At 40.0% G+C, this 26,604-nt stretch overlaps 2 protein-coding genes across 12 annotated transcripts in view; one reads left to right on the forward strand and one right to left on the reverse strand.

Moving 5' to 3' along the window:
* LOC120111105 (UBQ, helicase-c and DEAD-like helicase domain-containing protein) overlaps nucleotides 1–22,611 on the reverse strand; it is a 38,677-nt gene extending 16,066 nt beyond the window's left edge. For 4 of the 11 annotated variants that reach the window (XR_015967162.2, XR_015967155.2, XR_015967159.2 and 1 more), the window contains exons 1-21: nucleotides 22,366–22,595; nucleotides 21,388–22,113; nucleotides 20,366–20,486; nucleotides 20,164–20,261; nucleotides 19,395–19,532; nucleotides 19,112–19,180; nucleotides 18,899–19,021; nucleotides 18,655–18,804; nucleotides 18,333–18,464; nucleotides 18,158–18,237; nucleotides 17,879–17,973; nucleotides 17,700–17,767; nucleotides 15,378–15,473; nucleotides 15,167–15,237; nucleotides 5,716–5,823; nucleotides 5,494–5,569; nucleotides 4,065–4,201; nucleotides 3,814–3,973; nucleotides 3,508–3,687; nucleotides 3,297–3,413; nucleotides 191–346 (exon numbers count right to left, since the gene is read on the reverse strand). Coding sequence is in view for 3 of the 11 variants with exons in the window: in XM_088700943.2 (XP_088557069.2) it covers nucleotides 191–346; nucleotides 3,297–3,413; nucleotides 3,508–3,687; nucleotides 3,814–3,973; nucleotides 4,065–4,201; nucleotides 5,494–5,569; nucleotides 5,716–5,823; nucleotides 15,167–15,237; nucleotides 15,378–15,473; nucleotides 17,700–17,767; nucleotides 17,879–17,973; nucleotides 18,158–18,237; nucleotides 18,333–18,464; nucleotides 18,655–18,804; nucleotides 18,899–19,021; nucleotides 19,112–19,180; nucleotides 19,395–19,532; nucleotides 20,164–20,261; nucleotides 20,366–20,486; nucleotides 21,388–22,113; nucleotides 22,366–22,515 (3,051 nt within the window). In the remaining 8 variants the exon portion in view is untranslated. Of the gene's footprint in view, nucleotides 1–190; nucleotides 347–3,296; nucleotides 3,414–3,507; nucleotides 3,700–3,813; nucleotides 3,974–4,064; nucleotides 4,202–5,493; nucleotides 5,570–5,715; nucleotides 5,824–15,166; nucleotides 15,238–15,377; nucleotides 15,474–17,699; nucleotides 17,768–17,878; nucleotides 17,974–18,157; nucleotides 18,238–18,332; nucleotides 18,465–18,654; nucleotides 18,805–18,898; nucleotides 19,022–19,111; nucleotides 19,181–19,394; nucleotides 19,533–20,163; nucleotides 20,262–20,365; nucleotides 20,487–21,387; nucleotides 22,114–22,365 lie in introns of all 11 variants that reach the window. The other 7 variants (XR_015967156.2, XR_015967157.2, XR_015967154.2 and 4 more) reach the window with 4 other exon arrangements.
* On the forward strand, nucleotides 7,541–9,611 carry LOC149753096 (uncharacterized). Its single transcript, XM_089924089.1, has 5 exons — nucleotides 7,541–8,816; nucleotides 8,901–9,034; nucleotides 9,123–9,198; nucleotides 9,287–9,518; nucleotides 9,587–9,611. Exons 1-5 carry the CDS (start codon nucleotides 7,631–7,633, stop codon nucleotides 9,609–9,611), a joined length of 1,653 nt encoding a protein of 550 aa, XP_089780215.1. The 5' UTR covers nucleotides 7,541–7,630.
* Nucleotides 22,612–26,604: the final 3,993 nt, after the last annotated feature.

The following is a 26,604-nucleotide window of genomic DNA, read 5'->3' on the forward strand; positions in this document are numbered from 1 at the left end:
CAATGGCGTACATAGATGACAGTCATATGACTGAAATCAACTGAACTTGGGAAAAACCATTCAATCATCAAAAACAAGGATGGGATATTCATAAAGATGAACTGAAAGGTAGTTCTTGGGGAAAAGACAGCATTGTCAATTAATGAATGAAAATAAATTGCATTCTAAAAGGTTTAATAGCTATACATACAAGGTCATCTCCAGTAACAATAATGTCTGTGTAGTCACGTGTCTTTGTATAATACTTCAAATCAGCTTTTTGGCAAAAAGCAATCTTTCTTGATGAGTCTAATTCTTTCACAAGATGGGTGACGCCTTGATGCATGTAAACAGCACCTTCATATACCTGAATAGGTGAAAAAAAAGGGTAGGGTGTCTCATATACTGATTTGATCTATAAAGAACAAGAAGCAACATTCACTATATAAAATCTGCATCACATTATAATTATAGAAAGAAAATACAAATGGCTAATGTATAGAAATGCTAGAGAGAGCATGCACCCTCCAGGAATCATGAAGCAATCACATACAATTATCAAAGTTTCTAAAGAATTAAGCTAGGACTATGTCGTGGGCCACTAATTGCCTTCAGGACCTTATGCTTGAACATCTTAGGTCCTATTCGGTAATTTGAAAGAACTTCTAGAGAACAAAACTTCTCTAATATAAATCATGCCAGTACGATGCAAAACTTTTACTCTGGGATATTAGATTTATAGCTGTTTGGCTAGGATCAAAAGAAAATCAAGAAAAGTTTTTTCCTCCCACAAGAATTGGTTGCCAACCCACTGTATTCCAGACAATATGAACCCTAACAGCCTAACCTTTGGCCACATCAATCACCACCAGTGTCCATGTGACCACAACCACCATTACCATTGCCATCTTCATCACCACCATTACAATTGCCAACACCATCGCTGCCACCATGGGCACCATCATCACCATCACGATCATGACCACCACAATACAAGGATCACCACCACCGTCATTACTGCAATCATCATGCCCACCACCATCACCTAGACAACCATCACAATCACCACCACCATCACTGTGACCACCACAACTATTTGGGCACCATTACCATGGCCACTGGAACTGCAATCATCGCCATCATCATCAATATAACCACCACCACAATGGGACAACCACAATCACCACCATGTCACCAAGACAGCCACCACCATAGCCACAATAATCACCGCCGCCATCACTGCTACTTGCATCACCATGATTACGGTGGTGGCGGCGGCGACAGTATGGGGAATGGGGAAGTGGGAATTGGAGATGGGTCGCCAAATGTGTGTTGAGATCCTCCAAGAGACCAGGTGAATTTGGTTAACCGAATTTGGGAAGCGGGATGAAGGATCTAGCTAGCAAAGGGGTATGGGCTGGCAAAGATGGGGCACGAACCGAATGGCTAGGGATCATTTGGAGGTGGCCTGGATAGAAAAATGGGAGAGAAAGGCCAGGGGCATGATTGTCGTCCGCGCCATCACCATGATCAGTGGAGACCGCCAGTGTTGTTGCTGTGGCTAGTATCGTCAACATTGTGGTAATGGACTAGGGGTAAGCACAATAGGGATTCGGAAACAATAGCAAATAAGGCACATAAGCTGGGGGATTGGACAAGATAAATGCTATAAGTGAGATTGGCTTTAGTGAAGTATGAAAATACTTTAGTATGGGGTCTGTTTTGGAGTATTTTTCATACCTTAAAACATGTATCCAAACACTTGTATAGGAACTATTTGCAAGGAACAAAAATTGGTCAATGTCGTGGCATTTTTGTGCATCTAATTAGGGCCTTAATTATTATTTAACGAATAACATGTCCAAGGATGTATAGACTATGATAGCTTAAGAAGATGGAGACTTGTCGCTAAATAAAAATAGTAGCTTAGAACCAAGATTCGTCGTGCCGATACCGGAGCCCGGACCGGTTGGCCGGCGGCACCGGTTCGGTACTTTGATATGTTGTAATACAACTGATTGGAAGGATTGAAATATCACAAGGAGGTAATTTGCTAACTTGATACTAGCACTGGCACAATCCATATTGTTTTGTGCTATCCCATGCAAATTGGCACTTAATCCATGGTCAGTTATAACAGGAAATATAATAATCTCACTTGAATTAGACACCAATATGCCTACCCTTTATAGAATTGAATATCCACATGGTTGTAATTGCATGTATGAAATACACATATGTAAAGAATTTACTTTTTTGCCCTGTACAAAAAATATTGATAGATTAAAAGAATCTTAAATAGGAAATCTTAAATTCATTAAAGATAGGTAGCAAAACACATTCAAAGTATCAACAAAGAAGCACTTGAAAACTAAGAAAATATAAGATATCAACAACTCATGTGAAGTGATCATCCTTTTTACAAGATATGTAACTGCCAGCTAACATTGAGGTACAAAAGCCCAAATGAGAGATGAATTCTAGTATTCTACAGTACAAGTATATTCAAACTACAAACTACCCTCTAAATCATACAATTCATCTCTTCTTTTTTTTTTCTCCCTTTTTAACCGGTGTTACTTGGGCACTCGCATCCAGCTCCGATGATCCGTATCAGATGCATATTTGAGACAGATAAATATCGGATACTTGGATACTTATAAAGTTCTTTGGCAGTCACTTTAAAAGATTGGAAGAAAGTTGAACTCTTCCAACAATGAGTTTGATCCTCTAATTTGACATTAGTTGTTCTTTTTCAAGATTTGTTTATAGGTATTGAAACAACTTTACAAAATAATTGTTGCATGATTTAGAGGAAAGTTGGAATGAGAAACATGTATATTGAAAGATCTTAACAAATAATATCTTTTATCATTTTCCTTTTAATGTTTAAATAGATAATGTTTAAACTTTAAATACATATAAATATATAATTTAATTAAATTTATATGTTATCCTGCGTATCCCCACATCTTTCCTTTCCCCTCTTGCTGAGTTAGGCACTTGGACACGTGTCCAAATCTAATTCTCATATTCATGTGCATGCAACACAGTCTTAATCCAAATCATACATATTAGATATTTTTTTCAAGCAAGAGCAAAAATAAAATACAGTAGATTCTTGTTATATATTTTTAAAAATAAAAGAGTGGCACAGAAAAACTTGAACTTCTGTAAATAATAATATGGTAAAACATCCTAAAGCAAATAAAATAATAAAATTCTACAGTTCATTTTATGCAACCTGCTGATTACAAATATCAAACCACTGCAAATTAACAGCACTGCAGCTTGGAAGAGCATTGACTGCAAATTACCTGATAAAAAGCCCTGCTTTCCTCAATTTCCTCAAGCACTTCGTTGTTTAACATGTCGACCACTTTGTATCTATCAGTTTCTATCGCACGTATGCTAACTGCATGTGATGGCCTTTCCTGGAAAAATGGAAATAAAAGGTTAAATAAGTAACTATTACTTCTCATTTCTATATACCAGAGGAAAAAGGCATGTAGACCAAAACACACACACCTCAGGTCCAATATAATTCCATACTTTGGAAGAAGAAACACCTAGGTGATCATTACTTAAGTATCCTTTAAGCTTGAGAGCTGTTATTGCACAGTCCAGACCAGAACCAAAATATTTTTCATCATATTGTAAACACAATGGGAGTTCATAAGCAGCACAGGCAATATGCTGTTCTAGCACCTGTAATACGCACTTCAAAAATAAACACATGGCAAACTTTTATCCATTTACATAAATCCCCCGATAGAATTTAAAAAAAAAAATGTTTTCTCCTTAAATTAAAGAAGCAAGCATGTTTAAATGAACCTTCTGGTTATGAGCATCAACTTGGCAATGCTCAATTGGGCTCCCAAAAAGCTTATGTGGAAACTTCATGAAGTACTGATCAAGTGGCCCTTCAAGTGCAACATAGACTGCCAGTGATGGCCTTGCTCTTCTTCCAGATCTCCCGGCTTGTTGCCACAAGCTACAAATTAAGGGGGGAAAGGAACAAATAAACATCATCAAGCTGATAGGGAGCATACATACATAATGCAAGATATCAGTTAACTCTCCACCTAGCAACACTACCAGGAAAACCAAGATGCAAAGTTGCATCAATATGTCCTACATCAATCCCAAGTTCAAGAGCATTTGTCGCAGCAACACCATGAAGTTTCCCCTCAAAAAGTTCAGCTTCTATTCTTCTTCTCTCCTGCTCTATCATTTATTCCACAACCCAGCAAACCATAGTCAAGGATTTGGTGAAATATGAACCACTAATCAAGAAAGGAGAAAATGAAAGTGAGAAAAAACACTGCTACATATACATAACAGATAAGTTAGATTTTCATAAATATTGTGTAGATTTTGATTTTAACCAGCATTAAGTAGACAAAGCATAATCTAAATAATTCGCATTAATGAGGTATATTAGCACCCCCCCCCCCCACTTCTTCCCGCACATGCAAATTATGGGCAATAGAGGTTAGTCAATTTGTACAATCTTCATTGACTGCACAAAGACCTTTCCAAGAGGACACAGTGATGCTTCATACGAATCCGCACCGCTAAACTCAGATCCTCAACATCATGAATAAATATCTTCATCATGACAAGATATACATCTAACATCCCACTCACAATGCTAAACAATAAAAGCTTAAGCAATCTCAATCCTTTGATCAATCAGCGAATTGATATGGACCAAAGTTTGTTGTACCGGTTAGTACCATACCATACCAGACGTACCATGCCATACTGGTACTGAACTGGTACACAATCTTGTACTCTACCAACACTCGGTACGACCGTACAGTGTACTGACACTATAATAGAATGATCTCAATATAGGGTTCGATACCAAAACAGTGAACCTTGATATGGACCCTATCAAGGTTCCTAACAATGGAAAGATGGCAATGCAAAACAGAAGTTCTTCAAAGCATGGAGACAATGTTCACAATGAATACCATCTCTCACATGATCCTTCTACTTTGCCATACAAGTCATCTAGGGTTTAGGTGTGCAATAGTGCAAACTGAGCAGAAATTTAGTTATAGTACTTGAATGAAACACTGCAGTATACCCCATTCCTTTCTTTCTCTTTTAGGTGTATGTATACAATTATGCACTTGGTTTTGTATATATCCATGGTTAATCCTCTTCTTTTGTATACATTCCTATTTGATCATTACATATTATATCTCCTTTGCCTTGCACTATGAATGCTTTATAAGAAAAGATACCCTCGATGGGCTTCACTCAAGAGGAAACATTAAGTATCCTGAAGTTAATATGCAGTCCCAACCTAAGGTACATTAAGCTAGATGTCTTACCATCTAATGCCTATTGACAGGAGTATTGAACTTCAAATAAGAGGAGGGGGTTTGAGATGGAATGAGATGAAGAAAGCAATCCTAGAGTACATGCAAATCTATATGGATGCAATCTAAATAATCCCTTAACATGGTAATGTATTATAGTGACATGAAAGAGTGGAATAACCTGAGGAGTGTAGCCAGCACGATATACAGATATAGAACCAACCAGATCACATGCAATCTCCTGAAGAATTTCACGCCTATCATAATTACAAAAAAAAAACATATTGAATCTATAAAGAAGCACAAAAATCTAATACAGTAACAGAATAATATTTTCAAAAAATTATGTCCTATTAATCACATATACCTAGAAGTATTTCTTATAAATATTTAAGTGACTTACGTGTAACAAAGAACTAGTTCGCAGAGTTTCCTCGTCTTACAAAAGGCAATGCAGCGAAGCCCATGCTGAACCATTTCGGCAAAGAGATAAGAAACTTCCATAATTGAGCTGGAAACAAAAACATGACAATTAATAAAATTTTTGGTTCTATAATGAACAAAACAGTCATCATATATTATTCACTAAAATATAAAACCAGCCTATGTGCTTGCACCAGCTATAAGCAATCCCATAATGTCAGCCTTCATCAATTTAACACAGAAGGGATGGTCAGTTACGACTTGTTACCCCGCATACCAAGAACAAGGTTAGTCTTAATGAAACTTGAAGAACCAATATTCATAGCTGATTTGGAGTTTATGAATAAGGTCTCGACCAAGGAAAGCCGTACCGGTCCGTACCGGCCGGTACGGGCCGGTACAAACCGGTCCGGTGCTTGACCGGTACCGGAGACAGATGAAAACCGGTATATCCGGTTTTCATCTGTGTACCGGCCGGTACGGACCCCGTACCCGCCGGTACGGGACTCGTATCGGTGCGAACCGGCCGGTTCGCACCGGTACGGGTGTTTTTTTTTTTTTTTAAGAAACCACAGCTTCGCGCTGTGGTTTCAAAAACCACGCGCGGCGCGTGGTTTCAAAAACCACGCGCCGCGTGGTTTTAAGGGAGAAGTGGCCCGTGGGCCACTTCTTTCACTTTTTTTTTTTTTTTTTGGGGAACCACAGCGAGGCGCTGTGGTTCCCAAAACCACCGCGGCGCGTGGTTTCAAAAACCACCGCGGCGCGTGGTTTCAAAAACCACGCGCCGCGCGTGGTTTTAAGAAGGAAGTGGCCAACCGGCCACTTCTTTCAAAGAAAAAAAAAATAAAAAATTGCTGTGGCCGATAGGCCACAGCTTTTTCCCTTTTTTAATGGGAAAAGGAGTGGCCGGAGGCCACTCCTTCCCATTAAAAACCAAGGAAGTGGCCGACCGGCCACTTCTTTCCGTACCAATTTAACGATATTAAGCTGGGATTTTCTGTTAATCTGGGATTAACAGCACGATCTTAAGCCTCTCGTTCGGTTATAAAAACCGAACGAGGCTCACTTCTTTCCCAAACAATTTGAGGTTGAGACTTGAGAGGTTCTATTTAAGGTGCGGAGACGGAAAGATTTGAGAGATAGCGAGGAGGAGGTCCTGCCCAAAAAATCCAGCGGAGACTATTTAAGGTGCGGTTTTTTTATCCTATATTATTTCATTAATTTTGTTAATAATTTACTTAAAAAAAATAGTTTATAAATTACTTAAATAATAAGATAATGCAAAAATTTACTTTATTAGCTTAATTTTTTGATAAGTTGTCCTTTTATGATAGAAATGGAGCCATCAAGAAAAACGAACCCTGCAAAGCGTGATATTGGCTGGTCTTATGGGCGAAGACTTTGAAGTGAGGGGCAACGACACCAGTTTCAATGCAAGTTTTGCGACAAGGTTTTCAAGGGAGGAGGGGTAACCAGGTTGAAGCAACACTTAGCCGGAAATTCCGGTGAGGTTGCTACGTGCCGAAATTGTCCTAACGAGATTCGTGTGCTGATGAGGCAGAATCTTGCTGAGGCCAAAGAAGCGAAGGAGATGGCTTCCAAGAAGAGGGCGGAGGTCGATCGCCAAGCGGCAGAGCCACCTTCCTATCACTCAAGGGAGCCAGAGGAGGTCGAGGATCTAGATGAGGAGGAGGCAGATATTCAGGCGGCCATGCATGCAAGCCTGGATGATCAGTGGCAGCAGGAGGAGGTGGCCAGGCATAGGGCTCGATTTGGGCCCTCTGCATACGAGGGCCCTCTGCGGCGGTTCTCGAAGCACTAGACAAGATCCAGAGTTCTTGAGGACAACTTCAGTAAGGGAGGGCGTCGGCAAAGAACGTGGCCGGATTGCATCTATGCTGGGTGGTTTTGGTAGCCGAAAGAAGTCATCTAGAGGAGTTGCAGAAGGAGCGACAATTCATGATGTAGATCCGCATGCTCTCCCCAGTAGAGATTCAAGGCAGCAGAGGGTAGACACAATGTGGATGAAGGATAAGAAGAAAACTATGTGGCAAGCTATTGGATCCTGGTTTCACTTCAGCCACATCCCAGCGAATGTGGCAGACAATACATACTACAGGTCTGCCATTGCCGCCATACAAGCTGCCGGTCCCGGTGTAGCTCCTCCAGGCCCGAAGGATATATACGGTGAGCTTCTTGACAACAATAAGGAGGAGCTGGAGAATTGGATTGACTCCTACAAGAGCAAGTGGCCCATATATGGACTAACCATCATGTGCGATGGTTGGACCGGTCCGACCAGGCGGAGCATCATCAACTTCCTGACATACTGTGATGCTAAGACCTTCTTCCACAAGTCGATTGATGCTTCGGCTTCTGTGCACAACACCTCGTACATGCTGAAACTTATGGAGGATGTGATTGATCTGGTAGGAGAGGAGAATGTCGTGCAGGTCGTCACTGATAATGGGCCGCAATATAAGGCTGCCGGGCAGGTCTTGATGGAGCGGCGGCCACATATTTTCTGGACCCCATGTGCTGCACATTGTATCGATCTTATGTTGATGGACATTGGAAAGATCCGTAGGGTGCAACAAACGGTGGAGACAGCCCAACGCATTACGAGGTATATTTATAACCATAACTGGGTTCTTTCATTGATGAGAAAGTATGCAGGGGAAGAGATTCTGAGACCAGGAGTCACACGGTTTGCTACCAACTTCATCGCACTTGATAGCATACTCGAGAAGAGAGGAGCCCTACGTCAGATGTTTGCCAGTCCCGAGTGGTATGATAGTAGATATTCTTATGCCGGCACTGAAGGAAGCAAGATAGAAGACTTGGTGACGAGACAGCCATTCTGGCAGCGGGCTACTACAATAGTCAAGGCTATCAAACCATTATATGAAGTGCTGCGGGCCGTAGATAGCGAGATCTACCCCCAGATGGGGTTTTTGTATCACATGATGGTCAAGGCAAAGGATCAGATTATGGAGGCAGATCCAGCACATGGCCGGTCATACATCAACATCATTGAGCAACGGTGGGGAGCGCAAATGGGTACGGAATTACATCTAGCAGGTAAACTAAGATATAATTATAGTGACAATTATAGTGATGGATATAATTATATAATTATGCTAAGATAGTCTCGTATATGTGCAGCATACTACCTAAACCCCCGGTTTCAGTACAGCATAGATGGAATTGGTATGGATGAAACACTTCTGGATGCTTTGCGTAATGTGATTTACAAGATGGAGGCAGATCCAGAAAAAGCGGCCCTATGTCTTGAAGAGGTAATTATGATTTAGTAATTACTAGCATGTGTAAGTATATCAGCATCTTCAATTATTAACATGGTTTTCTTATGCTTATTTTTCACAGAGCAAATTATTTAGAGAGGGCAGCTACAGTTTTGGCCAACGAGCGGCTGTCGTCAGCAAACACAATATGAATCCAGGTACGTGACACATCAGCAAAACATTCACCTGGTGTTAGTTACTATTATGGAACTATCATATATGTAATCTTCATAAATATTTTTGCAGCTGAATGGTGGGTGCATTTTGGCGGATCCGCGAGAAATCTAAAGCGGATAGCTATCCGGATCCTCTCCCAAACAGTCTCCTCTAGTGGATGTGAGCGCAATTGGTCCACCTTCGCCCTTATCCACAGCAAACAAAAAAACCGTTTGACGCAAAAGCGCCTCAACGACCTTGTTTATGTGCATTACAATTTGCGGTTGAGGCTAAAGTGCATCCAGGAGAAAGTGGAGCTCAAGTATACAGATCCGATTTACGGGTCCTTCATCGCTGATGACGATGATCCACTACTCGGCTGGCTTGTAGGCCAGCAGCAGGAGCCCGAGCTTGACGAGCCAGGATCGCCTCCACGACCAGCTACCTTCATAGCCACCGAAGCTGGGGTCGATCCAGAGCAATGGGCTGAGCGCAATAATCCACGCACCCCCAGAGCTGATCAGCCGCAGGCACAGGGGAGCCAGACAGAGAGGGCCAGGAAAGGAAAACAAAGAATCCCAATGGAGAGTGTCGAGGAAGAGACTTGGACTAGCAGCGATGAAGGTTCTGGTGGTGATGGATCTTCTAGCCATGGAGGGAGCGGAGGACAGTATGGTACTCATGAGACACAGCCGGAGGGTGGTCTTTATTTCACCGGTGAGTCCCAATTTATGGGTGCTACACAGGATACGGACCACGGTCGACCACCTGATAGAGATCGTGAGGATATTATTGGATATAGAAGACGGGCTCCTCGAGGTCGTTCAGGAAGACAGGATACGACTGCAGATCCGAGGACATACGGATACGGATTCTATTATCCACAGCCTCAGCCTGACGAATACGGATATGGTGCATTGGATTTTGCTTCCGCCATATTTGGATGGGCCCCTACACAATCAGAGGACACCTCTCAAAGCCAGAGCGTGAGCGAGAGATCCGACAGTTTTTATAACCTGGCGCGTGTTCCTTCTGATTGGGTTGATTTGCCTCCTCCTGATTATACTTATGATCCAGATATCTACGAGAGCCATCGGCACTCGTCCCGATTTTAGATATCCTAGAGTACTTTAAATGTATGTAAATGATTGTATCTTAATTCGAAGATATTTTATGTGTATGATTTTATCATTTCGAACAGGAGGAAAACATAACATGCAATGATGCATCATATATGTTTCAAATTTCAACCCTAAATTTAAATATGAAAATATCAAAAATCATGAAAAAAGTAATAAAAAAACATCAATTTTCATTTAATTTAAGATCCAACAGAGACAACATTAAAAAAAAAAAAGTCTGGCTCGCGGAGCCCGGCCGGTACCGTACCGGTCCGGCCGGCGACCGGTACGCCGAGCCGGACCGGTACGGCGGACCTTGGTCTCGACCTTGTATGTATAGGTACAAAGAAATATGTATTTCTACATGAACACGTGCATATGCAAATCTTGTACCTTCAAATCTGCATTTGTTAATGTGTATACATCTTAAATTAAGTAACTCAGATTATTCTTTTATCAACAATGCTTACATGTGCCACTATACAGATATTCCCTCTTTCATACTAGCCAAACTACAAAATATTTCGTGTGGGATCAAACTAGATATATGACCTTGTCGGACCCTAAACAAGAAAGCTTTAATTGGAACTTGCAAGCCTGGTTACATCCAGAGTCACAAGTTCAGTGTTCGGGAATAGTTCAGCAAGGTTAAGAAATCCGGTATTCAGAAAAAATCTAGTACACTCAGAAAAAAACAGCAAAAATTTATTATACTAATAAAATTTAGGCTAATATTTATAATATATATTCACACTCACACATTTATACTATTTATATAATATATATTACACTATATAATATATATTACACTATATAATATTTATATATAATTCATCCTAATTTAAATAATATAGGATATTTTAAGAAAAAATAAAAGGGTAAGATAAAGGTGTGGACTGGGGAAAGGAGGAGGATGAGAAAAGAGGAAAAAGTAAAAACGGTGGTGAAGACAAAGTAGAAGGGAAAGACTTAGGCCCCGTTTGAGGGAGCTTTTGGAGGACCAAAAAGTACTTTCTGCCCCTCTAAAAGCACTTTTGATGAAAAAGGATGTTTGGTAAAAATTTCGGAAAGCTGTTTTAGCTTTTTCAGAAAGCTAAAAACAGCTTTTGGAAGAAGCCCCATTTTGGAGCTTTTCGAAAAAGCTATTTTTTGACCAAAATACCCATAATAAAATATAATAATTACATACTTTGTCCTTTTATAATATTTTGTACATTTATTATTGTATTATACTATAAATATAATATAATATTATATTATATCATAATAAATTAATATGTTATATTAAATAATTTAATATTATGTTATATTATGAAAAATTAATTTACACTAATAATTATAATATTTTACACCTTTATTATTGTATTATACTATAAATATTATATTATATTATATTATATCATAATACATTAATATGTTATGTTAAATAATTTAATATTATATTATATTATGAAAAATTAATTTGCGTTAATAATTATAATATTTTACACCTTTATTAATGTATTATACTATAAATATAATATTATATTGCATTATATCATAATAAATTAAAATATTATGTTAAATAATTTAATATTATGTTATATTATGAAAAATTAATTTACGCTAATAATTATAATATTTTATATCTTTACTATTGTATTATACTATAAATATAATATTATATCATCATACATTAATATGTTATGTTAAATAATTTAATATTATGTTATATTATGAAAAATTAATGTATGCTAATAATTATAATATTTTGTACCTTATTATTGTATTGTACTGTAAATATAATATTATATTACATTATATCATAATACATTGATATGTTATGTTAAATAATTTAATATTATATTAAATTATTATGTTATAGTATACATTGTTATATTACTATATTGTAATAATATTATATTATATTATATTATAGTAATATTATACTATATCATATATTTATATATTAATATATGTTATATTTTATTATGCTCTGTTGTATAATACTATGCAATGTTCTTTATGGTAATTTTGTCATACAAAAGTACTTTCTCAGTTTGTTTACAAAACACAAGTTAAAGTGCCACAACACTTTAGAAATTTAGTTACCAAACAGCAAACAACTTTTTATAAACGCTTTGCTTCAGAAAGCTCTACTTCCAACAGTTCTACTTCCAAAAGCTCTACTGCCAACAGCTCCCCCAAACGGGGCCTAAGAAAGTACTTTCGTGTGACAAAATGACCATAAAGGACATTACCAGTATTATACAACAGAGCATAATAAAATATAACATGTATTAATACATAAATATATGATATAGTATAATATTAATGTAATATAATATAATATTATTACAATATAGTACTATAACATTATGTATTATAGAATAATACTTTAATATAATATTAAATTATTTAACATAACATATCAATGTATTATGATATAATGTAATATAATATTATATTTATAGTATAATACAATAATAAATATATAAAATATTATAATTATTAGTGTAAATTAATTTTTCATCCTTCTAATGACTATTTATCTCTCTAACAAATTTTCTAGCTAGGTGATAAAATTGGTTAAATAACTACTAATATTTTTATTTATTTATTTATTTATTTAGATCAGATTATTTGCCACTCACTCATTATTTATTTATTTATTTATTTATTTATTATTTTATTTCATTGAAATATAGAGGGATCGCCGGCCATGGGTGGTGGCCGGCATGGTGGCTGCCACCGTGGGCAGCCATGAGCTTCCAAAAGAAAAAAAAAGAAAAAAAAGAAGAGGAAGAAGGAACAGAGGCGGCGGCGTTGAGAGGAAGAAGAAGATAGAGAGGGAAAGGATGGGTGAGAGAGGAAGAAGCGGAATGAGGATTTTGGAAAAAAAAAGTGTGATTTAAATAGGGGTATTTTGGTCCAAAAAATAGCTTTCCGACAAAGCTGAAAACAGCGTTTTCGAAAAGTTCCAAATTGGAGCTTCTCCCTAAAAGCTGTTTTCAGCTTCCCGCAAAAGCTGAAACAGCTTTCCGAAAATTTGACCAAACATCATTTTTTATCTAAAAGTACTTTTGGAGGGCCAGAAAGTGCTTTCTGGCCCTCCAAAAGCTCCCCCAAACAGGGCCTTAGTCTTCTACCAAAAAGAGTGAAAGAGTAGCATTTAATACTCTTTTATAAAATTATTATTTTAACTAAGTCAAACACCACTTTCTCCATTCTCCCAATTGTTTCTCCCTGACTGCACCCACTTCATGCCTCAAAAGCAAAAAGCTTGGCCGTGAACCTTTCCAGAGCGAGTATCAGCTCAAATGAATAAACTTTAAAGATTCACAATTATTCATGAATTGAAAGATTTATGACCTATTCGCCAAAATCCAGAATTTAATGATACATTCATGATAAATTCGTGATACATTGGGGGTTAACAAATTACTCATCAAATTCTTTGGTTAGACTATGAGCTATGAATAATTCGCAGATTTTTCAAAACATCAGTGAAATTTGTAGCCACCATTGCATCTTTAAGGGCACTACCCCATCAACTATTATCCGCTTAGTTACAAGGTATCATATGACTTGCTTAGAATCCAATGACAATCTCTAGAATAGTATTGAATCTCGAGCCAAGGCATCATGTAACACAATGAACCGGAAGTTGTAGGTGGGCAAGAGTAACTTTCGAAACTTTTGAGTTGACTATTATGACAAATCACACAATGGTTTTCTTCTACCCATCATAGCATCAAACCATAACCATCAACATAAACAAACAACCTTCTCCCAACCATTCAGGGTTGGCTTAATGGATCCTTATTCTCCAAGCAATCCTATAACAGGCAACCTCAAATGCAATTTCAAGCTTTTCCATATTTTTTTCTCATAACCTCCATCGATGTTGTCTTAGGCCTTCCTCTCCTTTTCCTACATCACATTTATTGATGTAATTTTCCTTATTGGCATGAGCTTCTGTCTATTAAAGCATGATGATGTATATTGAAATTGAGGCATTAAGCAAGCATTGACTTCACAATTAATTTACATTAATCCATCAAACAGAGAACCAAGTGCTCTAAATCATCAATCTTCAATGTTTCTTTACAAAGGAAGATTACATGTAAATAATGTGGCTTCATCTAAAAGTTCGAAGTTGTAAACCACCCTTTCAAATTTCGCCATTTCACCTGAAGTGTTACTGTTTTTATTTTCTTAGATAACAACCACTATAGATATTGAAAAAAAAAAAGCTCTCTCTCCCCCACCCAATATATATGACACAATGCTATATAATATTGTACAATATGATATGATATGATACCATATGATATAATATCATATAACATAATATTATACAAATATGTCTGTGTGTGTGTGCCTTACAGAGTATCATCTAAATCAGAGCAAAAGTCTTATTCCACTGAAAACCTTGTTATTCAGGCCTTAGGATGTTCTTTTTAGTGCTTCAACGTTCATGGCTAAACTGTTTTGTGGAAACCCATCATAAGAAGCAGAGAAGGATCCAAGCGTCAAAGTTTTCATGTGATAACTAGTATACAATGAACCTCTCTATTTTTTCATGTGAACATTATCAGCCATAACTTATTCTGAGCTATAGAAGTTTTTCCCTTGCTACAAGGGGAAAAAGGGGGGAATTCCAGTATAAAACAGAAGAAAGAGGAGTCGGGAGATGGTTGGGGAGGCACCAATCATTTTTCACAAATAATGTGAGAACCTCCAAGGAAGCAAAACAATCAACTGCATGATGACTAGCAAGAGAGATTCTCCATTAAGGACATGGACTGATGAAACTAGAAGAAATTAGAGGAATGGTAGATCATCAACGAGTAAAGAATGAATCAACCTTGAACGCCTGGTCATTACATCTGACTTCACATTTTTGCTATCATTCCTGCTGCTTGGAGCCTTAGGTCCCTAAGTAAAGCAAAATAACAACATTTATTGAATATCAGAAACATTATAAAATATAAATTTTTAAGCTAAGAGCATTGTAAATTTTACAAGAGAACTTCATATTTTATTATCACTGGTATAGGTAAGAAAACCACACTTACCAAACGTAATGGAGGATTCCATAAAAGAAAGTGTTTTTGACTGCAAGGACTTCCATCATTTTGTATCAAGTCTAAGTTCTGCAAATTGGCAAGCTCCTAACACACGAACAAATAAAAGGAAAACTTCTTGAAATAAATTGAGGCATCCTTCATATAATCACAGTTATTAAATAATTTGCAAAATTTGGCAAAGGAAAGTAATATCTAAAGTTACACCCCAAAAGTAACTTTGGTTTTTCAAAACAGAAGATACCTCGATATAATTACAAGATTCCCCAATAAACAACATAACCAATTATTGTCTACCTCAACAACATAGCTACCAAGCTACAAGCTGTTCCTTGCAGTGTGATTGTGTGTGAATAAGACTAATGCTAATTGCAATAAAGAATCAGCATTTGCAAGACTGGACCAAATATTAGACTATTCAAATTGAGAAGGTATTAAACTAGTTCAAGAAAACCCAATTTCAAATCTTGATGATCATAAATTTCAGGAAAATGTGGTATTTGGAAGTAAACAAGTTGATGCACCAATCATCATTCATGATAACACTTCATTGAACTACTTAATCAAGGCAAGAGAGTGTTGTTGTACACTAACTCAAGCACAACAATCCTAGGGAGGCAAGTACAGTAGCAAACATTTTACTCATTTGGGATCTAATTTAGGTTGGATATTCTTAAACAAGGGTCCCTTGTATTAAATTTCTCATATGACATGTCTGGTAAATCATGTGATAGTCCTTTAATTTGCATGAGTTAGAAGAACAACTTTGGTAAGGAGTTCCTTTAGAAGTTCTAATTTAGAAGTGTTGAGATTATATCAGTTTCAACTTCACTTAGATTGAGCTTAGATTGGTTTTATGGTCTGTAAAAACATTTACTGGAAAACAAAATGAGAATCTTCCCTCTTTCTCTCAACGTAATGGCCCCATTTTCTTAAAAGTTATGGTTATTTATACTCCTGATATTGTGCTGGTGATGAGTTGGGAAAATGTCATTCTTCAAATTATTATTGGTTATCTTTCTTAATATATGCTTTATAATTGCTTGATTAGTCGATTTTCTTAATGGTCACAGCAAATTAATTGTGATGTAACACAAGGATACCTGAACCTATTGCAGAACTAAATCTTTGGTCTTATGATTTATCTTTTGCTTCTAGTTTTCATTTAACATAATATAAAGAAATAGTTTCAAGTCTCAAATGCCTATTGATTAATTACACCCATGGAATGCCGTACCGGCCCGTACCGGCCGGTACGGGCCGGTACGTACCGGTCCGGCCGTGGACCGGTACCGGAACGGATAAAAAACCGGTATTTTCCGGTTTTTTATCCGAACCGGCCGGTACGGGTGCGTACCGGCCGGTTCGGACCCGTACCGGCCGGTTCGGAGCCCGTACCGGCCGGTTCGCACCGGTACGATTTTTTTTTTTTAGAACCACAGCGCTGCGCGCTGTGGTTTTTGAAACCACCGCGTACCGGCCGGTACGGGACCGGTACCAACCGGTACGTACCGAACCGGACCGGTACCGTACCGGTCCGGCCGGCCACCGATACGCCGACCGGTACCGGTACGGCGGACCTTGATTACACCCATAATTTTTAAAATTTAATTTTGCTCTTAGTTTTCCTACCTGCTAACATGGTTTCATCAGTATGTTGAGGCATTGGGATTTTGGAAATTGGCTATGCTTTGACCCATATCTGTGGTTGCCATATGACACCCATTTCCCTGATGATTGTACCATTTTCCATCAAATGTTTTATTGTTCAAGATTTTTGTTAAACAAAATATATTAAAGTAACAAGATAAAGAACAATGAGATTAAAGTAAGATACATCACGTCAGTTTGTAATAACATGATGTAGCCCATCTAAGGGATCACATATGCTCAACAAGTAGAGCACTCGGCTCAAGGCAGTAAACAACCATCTAATATTGAAAGTTATTCCAGAAATAATTAAACACAGTCATGCAACTTTCCTCTGATATTCTTTTATGGAGCTAATCTTCTACTTCATGGGCTTCTCTTAAAATGTTTTAAAATAATCACAACAACAACCAGGTCGAAGGTTTAAATTGATGGCATTCACTAGCCAACATATTAGGGAGAATTTTTCACCAAAAAAAAAATGTTAGAAGGAGAACCCTTACAATCTATAATTGCATTATCTTAACAATATCTTCAAATTAAACAACACCACCAATGATCCAGTTCCTACTCTTGTTAGCACTAATGGCATGCAAAGTACTTCAATTGTGTAACAACATACTAAGTAAGGCAAAGGTTCTAATCTGTAATTTGTTGGCCTACCATAGCATGCTCTCGTGGGTTTGCAGAGGTAGCAGTACAAAATATGAAGGCAGGATCACTACCATATGCTGCAAGCACAGAATAAAAAATTACCATTGTTAATTTTCTAATTAATATTAAAGGAGGCAAAAATACAATCCAACCATTGTATCATCTGAAAACCATCAAACAAAATGTACCATGGAAACAAATTCGACGGAGTCTCCTTAAGATAAGAGCCATATGGCAACCAAATGCTCCTTTATATGAATGAGTTTCATCAATCACTATATACCTGATTTCAAAACTTGTCTGAGAAAGCAATTGCAATAATGGGGTACTTTAAACAATTGTTCAACAACATTCTCTGTATGTTTTTCGTAATTACAATATCTGAATAAAACCATTGGAGGCTAAAAATGAACTAATATGAAAAATTGAAGTGCGCTAAGAAGTTACAAAAAATGCCCACCCACTACCTGAGATTTGATAAAATCCGCTGAAACCGTCCATGATACGGCAAGATTGACATGTGCAGCATATCTGGATTTGTAATCAACTACAGAAATAAAAATATAATTGTGTGGCATGTTAGTGAAGCTACGCAACATAAGAAATGCAAAATGTACAGAACTCCGAAGTCTCCACAAATACCAATCTTGCATTATCCTTGATCCAAATACGATGTTCTTGAGATGTATCACCATCATATACACCAACAGTCAAGTCCATATCCAGGCCCCTTGTCATCTCTAATAAAGCTTTAAGCTGATCTTGAGCTAAAGCCTACATGCAAGAACAACCATTTATTTCTGGTTATGCGAATGCTCAACAAGAACCAAAATAAAAATTAAAAATGTACATAATAAAATAGAAAGGTGAAACATTCTGGTAATTCTGTAAATAGTACCCCAAAAAGGAGGAAAAGAACTGGATACTGCACTTAAATAGTAAGCAAGAAATTTAAAGAGACGACCTTTGTTGGAAAGATGTATATAGCACATGAGAGTAGATTCTGAGAGAGTGATTCAAGAACTGGAACATTGTAGCACAGAGATTTTCCACTAGAAGTTGATGTTGCCACCACAATATTCTTCCCAGAAAGTGAAGCTTGCATAGCTTCAGCCTGTAAATTATTATTACAGAAGGTCAAAAACCACTAGAAAATATGGACTCCAAGAATAAAAAAAAAGAAGAAAATAACAGAAAACTAGTGGCACCTGGTGGCTGTATAACCTGGATATTCCAACCCTATTTAATGCACACTTTAATGTTTCCGACAGATCATTGGGAAGTTCCACATACACTGCCTCTTTTGCATCTATTTCTTGCACATGCACAATCTGCAGAGAACAAGACATCAAGAACATACTATTCAGGTTGCTCTTCTATCACATTTTCTGAACTTGAAGCATAGGCATGTAGGAAGAAACCTGTCCATGCTTTCCGATGCCTTGTCTAAGATGTTCAATCATTTCAGCAGCTTCCATGGGGTTCAAACTCTGTTGATTGATAATTCAATGATCAGATCACAGCAATCTTATCAATAAAGTTATCAGATGCTGACATGTAAGCAACAAAAAATTCAAAGTATCTCTATTAAAAGATTGATATTATTTTAAAGGATGTTACTTAAGATTTTATTTAATTTATGATGATTTGCAGTTAAATGAACAAGAGGATGATATCAAGAAGAGGAACAAAAGAGAAACATACATGACATACTGATGCCAATGATCTCGTCTTCACTGGCCTCACTTCACTACCTTCTGAAACACCAAAACCATCCTTCATCAATATAAGATCTTCTAGGGACAACATGAAAGGGAAGCTAGTTTTTGACAGGTTCTTTTCCTGAAATAACAGAAGGTCCACATCAAATCATGAACTAGAAAAGCCTCAATCTACTAACAAAAACTGCTAAGCCAATAATTCCGCCAAGCATCTTGGATCTGCCAGAGAAATATTCAAGCAAGGTATTCAAGGGAAAAAGTTCAGACATCTAGTCTCATCAGGAATTTAACAAGGAAGCAACAAGTTTGCCACTGAATAAACATCGGACTGGCAAACCAACTGTTCCCATATTTTGGACCTAGGTAAATAAGCCAAATATTCATGCTACTATTACCATAATCAATAAGCCTTCCTCAACCTCAAAATCTATACAACTTGCATGAACTTATGTTGTAAATTAAGCATATTGCAGATGTGCATGGAGAAAATACAGAGGCAGTAATCAGCATTGTAAATTTAACTAATACATCAGTGATAGAAAAGAAAATTTAACAATATATCTTCTTTTTCGCCTCCACATTCATTTTTCTCTTTTGAATTGACTTTACCAACAAAAGTTGTAGTAAGAACTTATAATGCCATGACTGCCAAAAGATTTTTCTCTTTTAAGCATCACAAAAATCCTTGTCTGTCTAACAGAGCTCTAGATCCTAGAGTAAGTGAACCAAGCTTGTATCTGGACTAAGCATACCATGCAACACTTAATAGCCCTCCATAATTCAGTTTTGAAAGCAACCTCCCGTTTCTCCGTAGCATTAATAACTGCTGAGGTTGGTGTTTTCTTTCTAGCTGTGAAAATAATCAATGAGGAGAAGTTAACCACTTATAGACTAACATGTGAACCTAGAAAATGAGACAAAAGGGAAAACAACAAAAATATAGGTAAATCATACCAGTTCGGAGCATTTTTGTCAGTTCACTTTGATCTAATAAATCTGTCGAAGGATTACCAATAACAATTGCAGAGCCCAACTTGGTTACCATATTTTCTTGTAAACCCAGAATTACTACTACCTGGCAAGTGGAGATACATCATATTTTTCAAACAAGAGTATGCAAAGTGATCTGTACATGTATTATACAAAGAAGAGGACAAATTGCATTTCAGAACATCGGTAAAAACAGAATAAAAAAGAATTTCTGACATATTATTCCATTCTGACATACAGAATGAAAGTAGAATATAGAATTAGAAATGATAAGATAAAATGATGTTCAAGAACAATTCAGATGCACAGAAGCAAATGATTCAGCACAGATAAAGTTAATAAATGAAATTGGTATTCATTCCATGATTTCTAGGATCGCTCAAGAAGGTTGGCTAGGCCTAAGCAAGAGTCAAAGGTAACACAATAAAAATCCTTATTTGATATATGATGGAATTTTGAGAATATCTGAAAGTCCTAGACCAATTTTCAGTTAAAAAAGAGACCAATCTCTTTTAGCCAACAACTTATAGTCTGTTTTCATGTCCTTCGAAGATATATGATTCTCGAGTGATGATTTAGATGACCTTTTTTACGCAAACCAATTTATCTTTAAGAATCAATTTTGATCAAAAGTTTGATTCTTCTAAGCCATGGATATGATTGCTACTTCTATTACATCCTGTTCTTGCTTTTCCTTCTGTTTCATTTTTTTCTTCTGATTTAAAGTCTGACTTCTTTTTCCCCGTGATTTCAGATTCACTGGTTCGCATGACCTGATCTAGGTCCCCTGTACTTTAGGATACCCATTGGTCGATAGTTGACCAAAAAGACATATGAAACAAAATCTTTACAATATGCTAAACTCCAGCTTAGCGATAATAACTGCAATTTTAAATTCTGCCTTCCAGGTAACCAAACCAAAAACCAAATCACGGGACCCAGTTATATTTCACCAGCATGATTGCCCTGATTATAAAAAGATTTACCTTGGGACAAAGTAGTGAGAGGTTCTCCACATCTGAAATGCATATATCATCGAGTCCAAAGCTACGACGATTCTTCAGTGCCTCCTCTATACAATCCCAAGTCATGCATTTACCTTGAATGTGAAAAAAGGCATAAAAGATGTTCAGAAAAGTGAAGTTCTTCAATACTCTCTTCAACCACGATGGACACACACACTGCCCTGTTTCCTTGGATGTTGTAAAGAGTTCTTCAAACAACAAGCAGCTACCCATAGTAGGACTTGATAAGCAGCTCGCGGATTCCACAAATTGGCTTATCCTATCACTGGTCTGTTGCTCGAACACATTCTTAAAATCGGAGCGTAATATATCCCGAAGCACGTGATCATTTTCTGGTTCTCTCTTGCGTTTTGTGTTTAAGGAAAGCTTGCTCGAACCTTCAACTTTCAAGGCCTCCTCCTTCCCACCACCCAACTTGTTTGACAGACTGAAATTACTTGGAGCTCCATCAAGTCCGGCGACATCAGATAGAGATGAAAGATCATTCATTATATCAAGCCAAGCCGACTCAGCAGCAGAAGACACCATGCTCTCACGTGAAGATTTTGAAGGGCCAGTTTGAGCCCCGGGGGGATCGGGTTCTACTGAAAATCGCTGGGTTTTCTTCGTAAATGGAACAAGAACCATGAATTCACCATGCTCAATCTGATGGTTCTCAATACGGCTTTCCAATCTCAGTTTTTCACCCTTCATCACCAAATCGACAGCAATCATGAATCCAAACGCAAAATATTAATAAATTAAGTCCATCTTATATTAAAATAACAGCATTTTTCTCCGAGTCTAAGTCTTGAGAGAGAGAGAGAGAGAGAGATTTTTGGTGTAGTCAAGAAACAAGTTGCTTTATAACCTTTAAAAGAAATCAAATTTTGATCAAGAGAGGATAACTTGGAGATGACAGCTGATGGAAAATACTGAGATTCGGCACTGGACTCCTACCTTGAAGAAGAGATGAAAGTTTGGGGAATTCTTCGCCGGGAGGAACGATTCCTTCAACAGAGCCTTCAATTCACCGATCGAACTGTGCCCGGCGATCGAGACGATCATAGATTCCCCGTTAAGGCTTCGGATTTCGATCTCCTTCTCCATCTCAGCCGTCCTAAACTCCTCGCTCGGCCGAAGGAATTTTTCGGGGGTCTCTCTTGTTGCCGACAGAGAGAGAGGGAGGGGGGCGGTTCGTCGGAGTGTTGGGGCTTTTAAAACCCTAGAATGTTTTGGCGGGGAAGGACACGTGGCGGCATCCGAAGGAGGGACAGTTTCTCGAACTGGGATGGTGGCCTGATGTTGATCTGTTTTGCGATCCGCTCCCCAAACGACGTACCCGAATTGTTAGAAACCAGGATGAGGTCCGGTCCGGGGCTTGTGAAACCAGCTATGGTGAGGAAATTCCCACTTTGCCCTCCGTTGAACCGGATTTAATGCCGGCCCTCCACTCCACTTGGACTTGACCGCCTCTACTCTCTCTATGAACACTTTCGATACACTTTAAGGGCTCGTTTGGTTCGCGGGAAGCATTTTCCTTCCTAGGAATATGATTTCTGGGAAACAAATTCCTAGGAAGAGGATGCCTAGGAAAGTACTTTTGGCATGTTTGGTTGACCATGGGAAAGTGACAAATTTTCAAGGTGCTTATGTTTGGTTGGCTATCCACTTTTCTAGGAAAGTTATATATAATTCCTATTATGCCCTTAATAAAAATTAGGTTTTTAATACCTCTTTAATGCTTCTTTAATGCTGAAGGGACTTTTTGGAAAAAAGTAAAAATAGAGTGATTCCCGCCTCATGGGAAAGTAACTTTCCCATGTTTCTCATGGGAAAGACTTTTCCATGAAATGTGGGAATCACATTCCTATGGGAATACAACTTTTCCTTCTCTCTCCTTTGAAAACTCCAACCAAACAAGAGGCATCTCATTACTTTTCCGTTGACCACACTTTCCCCCCTTCTTTTTCCGCGAACTAAACGAGCCCTAACCGTCAACCGTTTTGGGCACACTGGGTCAGCGCTGTTTGACGTCAAGTTGGCTGGACCACGTTTTCCTCCGTGGGAGCTCCAGTACAGCTTATGCGAAAGTTCAGTGCACGAGCCGTTGTCAAATCTAAATCGACCATTAGATGCAGTTCTTAGTGGGGATCGATCTGATGCGATCAAAAACCTTTTTTTTTTCTTCTAAGGATCAAAAATCTTCGAGGCATGTATTCGCTGCGGGTAGCGTATGCCTCAAGAGAAATTACACTACGGGATAAAAATTGGTATGAAGGTGGTCACCTACTTCATGGTATCGGTCAAATTTGGGCTCCTTTTAAATTGTTTACGTGTATTGAAGGATAAATAAATCTTTTTAATTGGATTGCTTCTTTTATGGCTCAACAATTTGAAGTGGTTTTCTTGCCGAGCGCGACAGTTGTCCCTCTTTCTCTGTTTGACGTCAAGTTGGTTGGACCACGTTTTCCTCCGTGGGAGCTCCAGTACAGCTTATGCGAAAGTTCAGTGCACGAGCCGTTGTCAAATCTAAATCGACCATTAGATGCAGGTTCTTAGTGGAGATCGATCTAATGCGATCAAAAACCTTTTTTTTTCTGAAGGATCAAAAATCTTCGAGGCATGTATATGCTGCGGGTAGCGTATGCCTTAAGAGAAATTACACTACGGGATAAAAATTGATATAAAGATGGTCACCTACTTCGTGGTATCTACGGTCTGGTCAAATTTGGGCTTCTTTTAAATTGTTTACGTGTATCGAAGGATAAATAAATCTTTTTGATTGGATGGTCTACGGCCCAACAATTTGAAGTGGTCTTCTTGCCGAGTGCAACAGTTGTCCCTCTTTCTCTGCGTTAATTTATTTTATTTTATTTTTAAATTCAGCTGGTTGTACTCAGCTATATGCGCAGCTGTTGTAAATTAAAAAAAAAAAAAAATCTAAGCCAAATCTGCGGAGGAAAAGGACGGTTTTGTGGGTCAGCACTCAGCAGCTGAGGGAGGTTGGTGGGAAGCAGCCGTGACGCTTGCTTTAAACTTATTCCGCACCAAACAAAAAAATGTCGGGCCAGCGGTCACATCATGAACGGGGCAACGGAATTATCTGGAATCGCTCCTCTGAGGCTCTGATGTCGTTGCCTTCCATCCAATCTTACCTTCCATGATGTAAGATACTTACATTTTTTATAAATAAAATGTCATATAAAAATCTCTAGAAGATATCTGCCATGAAGAACAATAAATTAATCGGAAAGTTAACGGCCAGTTAGAACGCGAAGCTTCGGTGCAGTGAAAGAAAGTTAACGGCTAGCCGGCCGGCAGGAAAATTGCCTATGCTCCAGCCGACCGATGGCACCCACGACGGGCGAGGCAGTGTGAAATTCCTCGAATAACGCTATGTGAGGATCCTCGGCTCATCCGGCGATCAGCTCGGGTGCCGTGGAGGAAGCAAGGGTCGGGCCACCTGGGATCTGGAGCCGGGGGGCAAGTGGTCGGGCCTCTGGCAGCTTGCGATCCGGCTGGTGCGCCTTCGTGAGCAGGAGATATCCCGGTGGTTGGCCCTTGCCGGCAAGGTAACTCCGATCCGCTATGTTTTGGCTAACCCCCTTTCTTTCAGGCACTTTGGATCGAAAGGGGAAGCAGACGATGGGGAAGACGACGGATGGAGCGGCGAGAGGACCTGGTAAGGCACACGGTCACGAACGCGGGGAGAGAGCTCTGGCGCTTGGTCGCGGCCGGGGCCGTGGGTTACTCAGTGGCCCACGGCCGCGGAGGTGGAACGGCTGAGCCGTCGCTTCCCGGACGTCCTCCGATTTCTGGAGGAACCGATAGCAGCGGCCTGACAAGAATGGGAAGGGCGGGCGCTGGTGGCTCGCAGTTTCGGCCGCCGTCTCTCGGCGGAGTGGGTGGCCAAAGATGTGGCTACCCGGGCCAAACTGAAGGATGTGGTGGCCGTCCCGCTCGCGGAGCCCACCTTGCCCTGAGGTTCTGATTGATGGAGGACCGGGACCGAGCCCTGAGCGAGGGCCCGTGGGTGGTGGCGGGGTAGCTTCTCACCATGAGCCCATAGGTCCTGGATTTCGAGCCCGACGACGGCATTGTGAAGACGGCCCAGGTATGGCTTCGTCTGCCCTGCCTGCCGCCAGAGTACTGGTCGACCTCGACCATTCTCCACATTGCGGCTCGGGCGGGCCGGCCGATAGTGGTGGACGGGATCACCGAGCAACAGGGGTCGATGGATTTTGCTCGAATAAAGGTGGCGGTCGATGTCACTGAACCCCTGTTACCGGGGGTTCTGATCCAAGGGAAGACGAAGGTGCGACGACAGCCCTTTGTTTTCGAAAACATGACGGCGCTCTGCCCCCGCTGCGGGCGAATGGGCCATGGGGAGGCGACTTATCGTCTTCCGGCGACTGACCAAGCTACGGAGGGCTCGTCTTCAGGGGCGGTGGACTCGAGGGGCGAGTCAGATGAGCCGCCTCCGGCTGTTGGGGAGGAGAACCAAGGGCCAGTCTACGGCCCTTGGATGGTGGCGACGCAGAGGAGAATCCTGCGGGAGAACCATCAGCCGTGGCCGGGGGAGACGACCGGCACTGATCGAGGGCCTGGGTCGTTCTCGTCCCGGCTGCCATCCCCGGCGGCCCGCCCGACCTCGCCGGCGGACACCGATGGTTGCGCGTCTCCGGTCGCTGCTGGCCGGTGGAGGGGAAGGGTTGCTTCCGGAACCTTCCATCGGCTACTGTCGAGTTGCCCTGGTCGGCGAGCCAGGAGACAGCTCAACCGAGTTGGGGGACCCAGGGCCAAGCCGGCAGGGTGACTCACCCCCTCTGCTGGCCGACCTGGGGCCGAGTGGGGTGGGCGTGGCCCGAGGCCCAACCCAAAAAAAGCCTAGGCCCCCAGCAGCCTTGGCCCACAAGGGGGCTCAGGCCCGGTGATCCAATTGGCCCAGCATGCCAATCGACTGCCGTCCCAGCGCGCTCGAGCCCAGAGGGTCGGGCGTCGGGGCCGTGGGCCGACTGGAGCAGTCCAGGGCGCGCCCCGCGCTGACGGCGCGCCCCGAGTGGTGCGCCCCGCATCGGGGACGCGCACGATGTTGAGCCCTCAGCCCGCATCGGGGGCGCGCGTGAGGATGGGGTCGCGCCCCGATCGCGGGGCGCGAGGCCCTTGGTTGTGCAGGGCCAGCGGGCCCATCTCGCG

Source organism: Phoenix dactylifera, chromosome 7 (assembly GCF_051530095.1).
Source record: "Phoenix dactylifera cultivar Ajwa chromosome 7, Ajwa_hap1_PhDact_Kaust_v1.1, whole genome shotgun sequence".
Lineage (NCBI taxonomy): Eukaryota > Viridiplantae > Streptophyta > Magnoliopsida > Arecales > Arecaceae > Phoenix > Phoenix dactylifera.